The following is a 12,106-nucleotide window of genomic DNA, read 5'->3' as shown; positions in this document are numbered from 1 at the left end:
CAGGTTTCCTGTGCAAAGACCGTGAACCATAGAAGCTTCAAGACGGAGGTTAACTATTACAAGAATCTTTCACTTCTGAATAGGGACACACATTTTCAACTTAATAATTTATCTTAAAATAAATTAAAAAAATGTTCCACAGCGCAAAACAAGCACACAAACAACAGACAATATCTTTTTGTCTTTGGTGCACACACTCATTTCCTAAATCATTCAAGTAACAGCGTCTCTGACTTCTTGGGGAGAGATGGGAGTTGAAGGTTTGAAGGCCAAAATGAATTATTTCCACTTTGCCATGCCTGGATGCCTGAGATGGTCCTGAGTATCTGTGATTCTGGGAGCAGCTAGGAGAGGTTCAGAACGAGTAAGAAAGTGCAGGGGCAGACAGGGGTAGAAGAGCCAGCCCCGTGTCAGTCCTTCGAGCCCACTCTTCACTGGGGGCCCTTCTCTGTTTCCATGCCCCGTCACACAAAGGGTTCGAATTCTCAGATGGGGCTTGAAAAGCAAGGCTGCTGTTATTTTCTGTTACACTGGACAGTCCACTTGGTGCTGCTCAGCTGCAATAATGGAAGAAAATTGTCTTCAAAAAGAAATGAAATAAACTCTCGAATGTGAAGTAGGCGGACATTATTAAACTTGCCTATTTTAAAAGTGGCTAAGGGTTTAATACTGTTTGGAGACTATAACATCCACTTATGGTATAGACCAGGATTACATTTCAAAAATATGATGCACTATCTACATACCTCTCTTGTCTGACTTCGGACTCAAGGAAGTGAAGCTGGTCTAAGCTCAGAGGTAAGTCTGGTGTGTCCAGCCCTCATCTGAGACCTGGTAGGGATGCTGACAAGAGCTGTAGGATTATACTATGTCTCAACATGAGGAGTGCAACCCTGCCCACCGACAATGACCACTGAATCCAGGGACAGTCTCTAAAGGCAAAAGCTGTAATACCAGATACACCGCACTGTCCCAGAGCTCCATACCAGCAGTCTTTAAGAACAGGCACAGGGTCCGAAGTACTCTTGCTAGGATGGCAATGGGGTGTATATCAGGAGGCAGAAAGGCCCAGGACTCACATTAGCACTCAGTGTTCGATTTATTTGCAAGGTGTCACACAAGTAGTATTCTCCCCTGTTTCTCACTGATCTGATTCAGAACATCAATAGTATCTTTGATCAAGGTCTCAAAGATCCCATCGGCCAGCTGCATCTTCACACACAGCTCATCCTCATCGTAGTTCACCCACTGTGCCTCCTCCTCGTGGAGCTCCTGGACCTACAATGCAGAAGACGACAGGGTTAGGAGAGCTCCAGTGCACGGAAGCTGGAAAGCCAATCACATTTCCTTTCTTAGTATTCCCGTGGTTGGAACTGCGCAGCTGGGCATATGGGATCCAGCCGCCTTAACCACCATGTCACCAGCTGGCCAGCATTTTAGGAATCTGAGATTCTTAGGTAAGTGAAAACTAACCGAATTAGAAAAAAACTACACCAGACTTATTGTTTGCTTATAACACACTTTAAAAACTACCATTTCATCAAAGAATCATGTCAAACTTGTTAGACATACCAGCACTAAGAGTAAGATGGCGGCCAGGCAGAGAAAGAAGACAGCGACCACCTCAGTGACGGGCCTCCATCGACCAGAAGTTTAACTTGGCCAAAATGCCAATGACACCATGCCCCTAGCTTGTTCTGATCACAGTGTCATCTCAAGAAAGTAGAGGAAATAGGAGGGAACTTGTATTGCTGTTCCTGTTAGAAGGAAATGAGAAGACTCCTGGGAGAGAGACCATATCATCCTGAGGTCTGAGAGAGGTGGGGGGGAAAGCACTGTCCACACAGACCCTGGGCTGGGGTTCACAAGCATATGACAAAGTGCTGCCATATCTCCCCTCACTGAGGAAGACTATTTGATGAATCTCTAAACATCCATTCCTGCGTTCCCTACTTTATGTTCCAGGGGACCAAAAACAGTTCTATGGCCAAGTAAGTTCTAGAGCTTAAATCTAAATCCCCCTCCCTCAGGGGGATTTTCAACGAATATTAGCCTATTAGAGAGGAGATTGTCCATAAAAAAACTAGTTCAACTCGGTTTCCTATATTTACTGGCTACAGATCGCATCGTGCAGTGTATAAGAAATACTCACCTACCAAGAATGTTCTGGATGACTAACAGGTACACCACACAGAGTTCACACCCCCAGTCTGTTTATCCACAGTTGCAGTTTTTCTTCTTCTAGAAAAGTTTGCTTAGCCTTTAATGTTAAATCTGTTCTTTGATCAACTTCCTCCCCAATGATGAAATTAAGAAACTCTCTTCTAAGGAAAACTGTTCACATTTGCAGGAGAAATACATGCTCATGACATTATTCATTACCTCTCAATATATCCCCAAAGCAGCCCCCATAGAAATGAAAGACTTTATTCTTTCAGCTTTGTGCTCAAGAACAGGAACTATTTCTGTCTCCATCAGTGAGAAGTAACATGATGTTTTCATTGCCAAAGCCCCATTTTTCTCTTTTTAACATAATTCCTTTGAAATGCTCATTTTTGCTCTCATGCTCTCATGGAAACTCACTCCGTTCAAGCTTTTACCTCATCCGACTACCAAAACTACTTGTATTAAGCACAACAATGACCAATACGCTGGTAACCCCAACACTAAACTCTCAGTTCCCATCTTATTTCACCCGTCAGCAGTATTTGACAGTTGATCCCTCCCTTCCTGGAAACATCTGATGCTGGCTTCCTTCTGCCTCACTGGCTGCTCCTCTGTCTGTAATATTTTAATTATTATTTTTTTAGAGAGATTTTTGCCATAGGGCACGTGTGCTCACCGAGAGAGAGAGAGAGGGAGAAACTGAGGCGGGGGGGGGGGGGGGTGGCCATGCTGCAATCCCTTCTCTGCAGTTCTCTCCTTGGGATTTTGGGTACACATACCCAAAATGTGTGGTATGGCTTTTAAGACACCAAGTCTGGGACTTGAACTATGGTCAGCAACAGGGGATCAAGACATCTGAGCCACCATGCCCTCTGCTGGCCCCCCTCTTTACCTCTTCTTAACCCTTAAAAACAGTGGAGTGCTCCGAGAATCAGTCTTCTCTATCCGTCTGCTCTTCCTTGGTCTCATGGTTTTGACGACCATCTGTAAGTCCACCACTCTCAAATTCCTATCTCCAGCCTAGGACTCTTCACAAATTGGTAAATCTCTTTAATTCTTATGCACAGACATGACCCTCTCCCAAACTATATACTTGTAAAAGAAACATTTATATATTTTAATATTTGAAAATTTTAACAACTGCTGGAGAGATGTCTCTGCTTAACTGACCCTATTTGGCACTTGGGGGAAGCCTCTTCTGCCAGGGTATAATACCTTATTTTCTGACACATTTAACAAAGAACTACAGATCAATTTGCTAATTGTTCACTTTTTAGATATATTACTTGTTACTTCTGTTTAATAGTTTAGGTCTAAAAATGGCTCCAAATTGCTGCCCTCCCCTTCCAATATATTTCATCTTTCCACCATGAAGCTGTTATTTTTATAACCATGTGAAGTAAAAGTCTGTAACTAGCTAGAAGCCTCAGGCATTGAACCTCTGTTCTCCTTGCCGTTTGATATACTCCCTCTGCGAATGCCCTCATTTACTCTGACATATGCTCAAGATACATCTCTCAGACGTTTTGCTTTAATAGGCCTAAGCAGCCATCTTTCACCCTAATACCCTACTAGCTGGTCTTTCTTCCTCCGTACTGCTGTTCCTTTTGAAACATTCTTTTATTATTTTTTTAAAGTTAATTTTCCTTCATGACAGAAAATGAGAGAGAGAAAGGTAAAGAGGTAAGGAGGGAAACAGGCAGGTGCCCGAGCGATCTTCCTGCGTCCTAGTCCTCTTACCCGGCCCTCCAGCTGGTCAGGATCTTGAGCATACACGTGCTCGGCCTGGTTCAGGTGACTCTGGGTCTGAACCCTGTCGGCCCCAGGGCTTCTCGCACTGCAGTTCAGTATCCGTCCAGCTCCCCACCCAGAGGCTGGACCTTCTCCATGAGTTTTTAAAACAGTACATGTGATCTTATAATTTCGGTTACTTAAATTTCTGGTCTTTTTTTATTTTTATTTTTTTAATGAGAGAGAGAAACAGAGAGAGAGAGAGAGAGAGAGAAGCACTTCACAACAGACTCCTTCTGCTTCCCCAGCTCTCTCTTACACCACCTCGCCCCTCACTTTCCAGCCACACTGACACTCAAGTTGTTTTTTCCTTCCATCCTACAGCTCGGCTAACGGCGCTTTGCCTTTATGATCTGAGCTTAAATGTCACTTCCTCACGGAGGCCTGCCCTTGCCATCCTCAACTAGATCAGCTTCCTCTGGTTTATGCTTACCCAACAGCTCCCCATTCCTTCCCATCTAATGTAATTACCGTGAGGACCAAATAAGGCATGAGAGAGAAGAAACTGTGAAACGCTAAACAAACGTGACCTCGTGAGTTGTTACTGAGTAAATGAAGCACTGGAAATGCACACACACATGGGAAAAACTACTTTTTCCCATTCTATGGATGGTGATATAGACAGAAAGTCTAGAACTGTGTTTAAAGGTAAACCTGAATCAAGTAACATGTGAGTCTCCTAAGGTTTGCTACTACTTGAGATTCTTTTTTCAGGCAAAGAAAAAGACAATCTTTTTCTTTTTAAAAATTTGCTATAGGGCATGTGTGCTAGATGGAAAGACAGAAGGAAAGTGAGAAAGCACCCCCAGGGAGGATGGCCATGCCAAATCCCTTCTCCTCCATTCTCTTCTTGGGATTTTGGGCACACAGGCACACACACATGCACCTGGCATGTTTCTCAAGCTGCCAGGTCCAGGACTCGAATCACGTACTTGGCCAGCTGGCCCTCCTTTTTTTTTTTTTTTGGATAAACACATTTTTAATGTTAGAAAAATAAGAGGGGACTTCAAAAGCTCACAGAAAAATGGAATAAAACTATGAGTTTACTTTGGTGCACAAAAATTTTGAAATCCATGCATGATTTCTCACAACATGCATTCTCCATGAACTTCCTGATGACCTCTCGTGTTACAAAACCAAATAAATCCTACTTGTCTCACACAACCCTTTTAATAATTTAATCAGGTGAGTACTATTATTATGAGGCAAAAAAGATAAACTTGTCTAAAATTATATAACACATGAGTTCAAAATAGAGATTTGAACTCAGTCTGGCCCCAGTGTCCATACTCTCTCTCTCTTATTTTTAAGAATTATTCATTTTATTTATTATTATTAATCTGCTAGAGGGCACACAGGCTTGCCAGATAGAGACAGAGAGAAAGAGAGAAAGTGAGAAAGCAAGCTACCACGTCCAGGACTTGAACTGTGGTCAGCCATGTGGGAGTCCAGTGCCTTAACCACCATGCCACCTGCTGGCCCCCACTAGTCTTTTTTTAATTCACTACCTTAAACTTTGCTTCCACTCAGGATTTTATTTCTCAAGTTTTCCACGAAATACTATTAAGTTAAACATACACGTACTAAGTACAATTTCCAAAACAGCGAGGTAGAAATGCAGCAAAAGGAGGCTTTAAGATGTTAATACCATAGATGTCAACTTCCCTCTTTCCATCTAACTTCATTCTGATTTTAGCAGGTATGATCAAAATTAAAACAATTTAGTTATGGTTGCAGTTGGTGGGCAGAAGCTGAGACAAGATGCTGCGGAATTTGCTGACTCTCTTCGTCAGATTACCCAGAGGATCATAAGCACTGCTTCACGCAGACATTTTGAAAACAGAGATCCAGAGAAACGAAAGCTGTTTCAGGAGGGTCATGGAATTCCTGTGCATCCTAAGGGTGGAGTAGCCGATGCCCTCCCGTGTAGAGTCGCCATGGTTCTTAGAGTCGGTGGGACAGCACATGGCATTTACCAGCCGGCTATGGCTTCATTTCCCAAAAAGCAGGATTGACTCTGGTCAGCCCAGCCGTCCTTTCGTTAAATTTCATTCCGCTCTCTATGGACCAGTAATACGATAAATAACTGAGCTCTTCTCTGGGGATCAATATTTATTGACTTGTACTAACTGCCATCAATAAAGCAGTCTTTACCATGAAAAAAAAAATTTAGTTATATACACTGACCAGGATATGATCTACTCGGTCTCTTTTCTTTCTTCCAAATTTCATCATTTTCTGCCAATCTGTTTTGTGGTTTGGCTCCTTTTTAAGACTGAACAACTTGAGTACTTCAGTTGCTATGAAGTTCTATGAAGAGGAATGAAAGAAACACAAAGTTACTGAGATTTATGTGTTTACAATGCACTAAACAGATTCATCTTAAGAACACATATTTATAATAAAAGATCATACATAAAAATAAACCCACTGATGAATCTGCAAAGAAAAATCACTTTAGAATTCCCTTTACCCAAGAACCACTATTAGTTAACTTTGAGCTGGCAAAACTACTAAAGAAAACAAAGTCAATCTCTGAACATAAAAAAATCCCAGAGAAATACCATGTGAGAAAAGTACAGGCTTTGCATGGGGCAGTTTATTTCAAAGCACCGAGATTCAAATATATTAAATTTAAAAATACTGACACTTTAATACAAGAAGTATGATAATTTAATTAACAATATCTGAACTACCACCCTTATAAAAGAAAACTAAAATGCTATTTCTTTTTGCTAGAGGGTGTCTGGCCAAGAGAGATACTGACAGTTTTTGAGCACCCCTCCCATGAGGAATGGTCATGCTGCAATCCCTTTTCCTCCATTTTTCTATCCTGTTGGGATCTGGGCGTGCACATGTGCACAATGGGTTTCTTAAACGGCCGGGGCTGGTATCTGAACTGTGACTGGCTGTGTGGAATCCAGCTCCCTTAACCATTGGGCCATGCGGCCAGCCTTACACAATGTGCTTTCAACATTAAAATGAGTGAGCAGCTTCTACTGTGTTCTTTATTGATGCACACAGTTTGATGATTACTGGTGTGTATCTTGTTTATTTCAACCTATTTGTTCTTTGTTATTAAGAACTAGTTTTCTTATATTTTATGTTTGTTGTTAAAAAAATGTTTTTTAAAAATTATTTTATTTCAATTCATTTTATTTATTCTTTTAAATTTTGACCAGAGAGGGACAGATAAGAGAGGGAGAGAGGGAAAGCAAGAGAGCAAGCTGCCAGGTCTGGGACTTGAGCCTTGGTTGGTCATGTGGGAATCCAGCTGCTTTAACTACCACGCCACCTGCTGGCCCCTAAAAAACAATGTCCTTTATAGGGAAAAGGAAACTACGAATCAATCATCTGAGAAGATTCTCAAACCGCCACTGTGCCCACCATCTACACTGCTCTCCACCTACATGGACAGACATGTAATCGCATTTAAGGACTTAACCAACTGTGGAAGGGTGGAAGGAAAAGAGTACGAACAACAGTGTGTTCTGAAAATGCTGCGTGCTTTAATCTAAGTTGGGGCTAGGAAACTGACTCTGCAAAGGGTCAGAGTGTAAACATGCTCAGCTTAGAGGGCCATTTCGTCTTTGTTGCAACTGTTGGTCTCCACTGCTGTAGCAGGAAAGCAGCCACAGACACCATGTAAACAATGGGTGTGGCTGTGGTTTAGGCTCGGTGGTGCAAGTGGCAGGGTGCTGAATGCTGTGCTGGAAGTCACGTGGTCCACTGTGGGTGCAGCTCTCTGGTTGGTGCTCGAGTGCATGCCCAGGATCCTGACTAGTGAAGGGATGGGAAAAAGGGACTGCAGTGTGATGGCACCCTGCCAGAAGTGCAGATCTCTCTCTCTGGGCATGCACTGTCTTCCATGAATAAAATAAACAAAACTTCAAAAAAAAGAAAACAGATGGTGGCCTGGCTTTGACCTGTGGGTCATAGTTTTCTGACCCCTGATATAAGCATTCATTACATCTTATAAATATTTATTTTCTGTCAATATGTATTATTTTTAAAGGTTTTCTAGGATCAAATCAGTTTGGAAAACAGATCTGTAAAGCATTCCTACACAGAGGGGTCCTGGGACCAGCCACATCAGACCACTTGGGAATCTGGTAGAAATGCAGAACACTGGGTGTTAGCCCAGACCTGAGAACTTCCCACGTTATTCCGATGCATATTCAAGTTTGAGAAACACTTCCTTTGTGAAGGAGAAGTGTGCGGACACGCAGGGCAGATTCGCACCAATGTGACTTCAAAGTCTGAAGTCCTGTAGCTTCTGAGTGCTTAATCTTTTCAGTGGTTTCTTAGATAACAAAATAAACACTTTTACCTATCATATTGTGTCCTATGTACTTCAAAATCACATTACCACTATGAAACCTCCAAAATCATAGATAGAAGTGATAGCTATGTCTATGGCTGGCATGTTGAGAAAGTATATACGTGTGTTCTGTTTTCATGTGTCCTTCCACAACCTATCTAAATTCTACAAACCTGACTTATAACTCTGTGTTACAATAATTTACCTACCTGGGTATTTCCCTATTTCTTCTAAACTATTATAGATTGTGTATGTCTATCTATGTGTGTGTGAAATAAGCGTTAAAAGTCATTATTACGGGGATCAATAGTTGTCATAGTGGTTACGTCACTGGACTCCCACATGGCCGACCATGGTTTGAGTCCCAGATCCAGCAGCTTGAAATTCATGCTGGGCACATGTGCATGCGTGCCCTAGATCCCAGGAGGAGAATAGAGAAGGGATTGTGATGTGGCCATTCCCCAGAGGGAATTTCCCACTTTCCCTCTCACTGTCTCTGTCTCTCTTCCTCTGACAAGTGCATGTGCCCTAAAGCAAAAACAAACAGAAAGTCATTTTACAGAAGAGTTCTTGCTTTAACAACATCTATAGGTCTGTGTAACAAGTAACAAATCAAAAAAGGAGATGCTTATAGTTTACCTTGATTTCATCAAGGTTATTTGGATTTTTCACTCGACGAAAATAACTAGAGTTGATTCTACATGGCTTCATCCAAACAGGTTGATTCACATTAGGATCCTCAGCAAATATTTCCTCAAAAATCTCTTTTGTTAAATCAAAAACCGCCTTGATAGAAAGAAATGAAACAATACACAATGGCTAAGAATACAAATTTTAAACAATGGGAGTAAGTTAAAATATACAGTGATCCTTTCCTGTTACATACCTGTTTGTAGACCCTTTTACTAGTACTTTCTAGGTCTAGACCCTTACTGGCACTGCCCAGCAGTTTTGTTGGAAAACTGATGCTGTGAAGATCATGGCCTAGTTCTTTCCATTTCCAAAGTTCTTCTGCTGCATTATGTACGAGAATTTCTACTTCTTCTATAGTATGTGGGACTGCCAACAATGTTTCACATGGCTTTTGGGGTGTTCTTTTAGGTTCTGCCATTAGAGGTACAATAGTTTCTTCTGCCTTATTTTTTTGGATCTTGTGAGAAGAGCTTAAACCAAAGTCTTCGTCAAACCAGTCTTGATCATCTCCTAATGCGCTCAGGAACTCCCGGCTGATCTCCAGTTCAGCGAGTCTCTTAGCAAGCTCTTCCTGCCCACTGGCACCAAATACTGGGCTCTCCTACGGAAATGGGGCCATTCAAACAGAGCACCATTTAGTGACTTCAGACCACGTAACAAGTTTGTTTTTGTTTTTGTTTTAAGATGAAGTAAATGTATTAATTATAAGAAATATTTCTCCATAAGTATGCAAAATAAAAACAATGGGCAATTTAAGGGAACATTATGAGCAATTTAAGAAAAAAGAAATTCCTGTTTCCACAATTATGCTTATATATGCCTTATAACTGAATTTTTAGAAAATGTTTACTGATTAATTTCTTTTTTTTTTTTTCTTTTTTTGGTATCAGCATTATTCTATTTCTAAAGGACTGTCTCTGGGATATGGAAATGGGTTATGAAATTTCTCACCTTGGTGATAATCTGGCTCAAGGTATTCAGAATCATTTTGCTCAACTGTCCATGGGGAACTGAAACCAGTCTGAGTTTATGTCACAGTGGACATATTTCAGTTTTACCAGAATCAGCATCACACTGGCAGTCTCTGCAGGGCAACCACAACTGAGTAGATATGTGAACGAATATTTCACAGGCAAAAAAGAACTGCCTGAGAACTCCTGCAAAGCTCCATGGAATAAATTTTCAGTGAATCTGGAAGGGGATCTAATCTGTGGACAATATACAGGGATTGTTAACTCAGCAGTTTAAATGGCTGTTTTGGTTCTCAGAAACCTGCCAGTGCTTGTGACAACCCTGTAGTGACCACTCATGACATAATAGAGGACAATTATACTACAGACAGAAAAATGGTCACATGGCCTTTACAAACTACCATAGTGATCTTTACCTACAGGGGGAAAAAGTCCTCTCAGGAGCCACAGAACTAAAATGTACTACACAGGAAAGGTAGGTTGATACTTTCTCTAGATGAAATACTTACAGGTCTGGGACACATATCTGGAGAGGAAATTTCTTCTTTTTCATCTTCTAATTCTGACCTTAAGAAGCAACTTGGAATGCCTGGTGACGGTTCCTCAAGATTTGGGGACAGATCTTGGGGCTGTACTTTCTTTTGGTCATCATCGAGAAGCTCCTGGTTGCTAAGCTGGATTTTCTCATTCCGAGCTTTCTTGATTTGCTGCAGTTGACTGACTGTGTCCTTCACAAACACCTGGAGCAAGTTGTCTGTCAGTGAGCTGACTGCTTCTAGTTGTTGCTTTGACTTGTTCTCCTCATTTAGTGATGACCTCAGCTGGGTTTCCAATTGTTTTTTTTCTCTTGTTAAAAGGTCCAGAAGTGGGGTAGAAAGTGTTTCTGAAACTTTGGAATATAGGTTCTCTTCCTTTTCTGTGAACTGCTGTTGCTTCTTCAATTCTTCAGAAAAGGTGTTATCTAAAGTATCATCCTCTGCAGCAGTGGAAACCTTTTCTATGGCATCAGAAAGGAGGTCTTTGTCTTCCTTTGAAGAAATCAATGAATCTACTGAAGACTGCTGGTGAACTTGGGCTTCAATTACCCCAGAAGTGTCCTTTATGTTGTCGGTTTCTATTTTAAGGCTTCTATCTCTATCAACCAAGGCTTCTATATTGTGCGTAGTAGGTAGAGATTTTTCATAAAAATATTCAATTGCATCTTTCTCTCTATCTTTCAGATCCTCTGTATCCTTTTGCTCTTGATTATAATATTGATATTGTTCATCTAAATAAGAGTCTTCATCTTCATTTACATCTACATAGTCATTGAAGTTTTCTGGAATGTGAGATATTTTTTGAGGAGGAGCAAAAATACCATGCTTCTCTTTGCACACAAAATATACAATGCCATCATATGTCCCATTGTTATTTCCTTCAGGTTTATCCAACTCTACTCCAGCCCAAAATCCTTTTGCAAAACTAGTCTCCCCTTTGAATCGAAGAGTTCCTGGCTGCACATTGCCAATCAATACCCTATCACCAATGTGGAAATCAAGTAACTCATCCGCAATAGAGACCGAAGCCAAAGCAGGAGGTTCAGCAACTTCGGGTTCGTGTTCCACATCACTGCGCTCCTTACTTTTCATAAGCTCGGTCGGGGACTTGAGCTCTAACAGCCTTTCAGAGTGGACACTGCTATGAATGGAAAGGCTCTTCTCACTGAGGCACTCGCTGATCTCATCGTCACTACCAAAACTGGTGGCTCTACTTCTAGATCTCCTGGAGGGCTGGGACTGATCTCTGCAAGACTGAGGGTCTTTCCTGAGTGACAACAAAGATGACACCTCAAAGTCATCTTTGTACAGTTCAGCTGAAATTTCTTTCTTAAAAGAAGATTTTTCAAAATCTTCTGAGTATGATGTCTCTTTGGGAGCAAAAAGATGTTCTGACAAGGACAAGTCACTTTCCTTTTTGTTCTTTTGCTCAGGAATGTCTTTTCCTGATTGTACGTTTGGACTATGGTCCGTATCTTGATCTGACTGACTGTCTTTCAACATTTTCTCCTTTTTATGAAGAGTTTCAGTGGCTAACCTAACTAAGTCTGTCTGAACATTTGCAGAGTCTACAGGAGGATCTTTCTTTGAAAGAATTTCAGCTGAATCTCCCTGTTCCAGGTCTAGTT

General features: G+C 41.3%; 1 protein-coding gene and 1 pseudogene across 2 annotated transcripts in view; one reads left to right on the top strand and one right to left on the bottom strand.

The window, feature by feature from the left end:
- Window positions 1–1,075: 1,075 nt before the first annotated feature.
- CEP350 (centrosomal protein 350) overlaps window positions 1,076–12,106 on the bottom strand; it is a gene marked incomplete in the record, with an annotated part of 138,030 nt that continues 126,999 nt past the window's right edge. For both annotated transcript variants that reach the window (XM_027767921.1, XM_027767922.1), the window contains 5 exon segments: window positions 1,076–1,278; window positions 6,145–6,267; window positions 8,918–9,064; window positions 9,165–9,572; window positions 10,452–12,106. In XM_027767921.1, coding sequence (XP_027623722.1) covers window positions 1,114–1,278; window positions 6,145–6,267; window positions 8,918–9,064; window positions 9,165–9,572; window positions 10,452–12,106 — 2,498 coding nt within the window.
- Window positions 5,719–6,125, top strand: LOC102479092 (cytochrome c oxidase subunit 7A2, mitochondrial pseudogene; annotated as a pseudogene).

The sequence above is a fragment of the Tupaia chinensis genome, unplaced genomic scaffold (genome assembly GCF_000334495.1).
Source record: "Tupaia chinensis unplaced genomic scaffold, TupChi_1.0 Scaffold000074_1, whole genome shotgun sequence".
Classification (NCBI taxonomy): domain Eukaryota; kingdom Metazoa; phylum Chordata; class Mammalia; order Scandentia; family Tupaiidae; genus Tupaia; species Tupaia belangeri.
The sequence above is the reverse complement of the archived record's forward strand: the minus strand, read 5'-3'. Positions and strand labels throughout refer to the sequence as shown.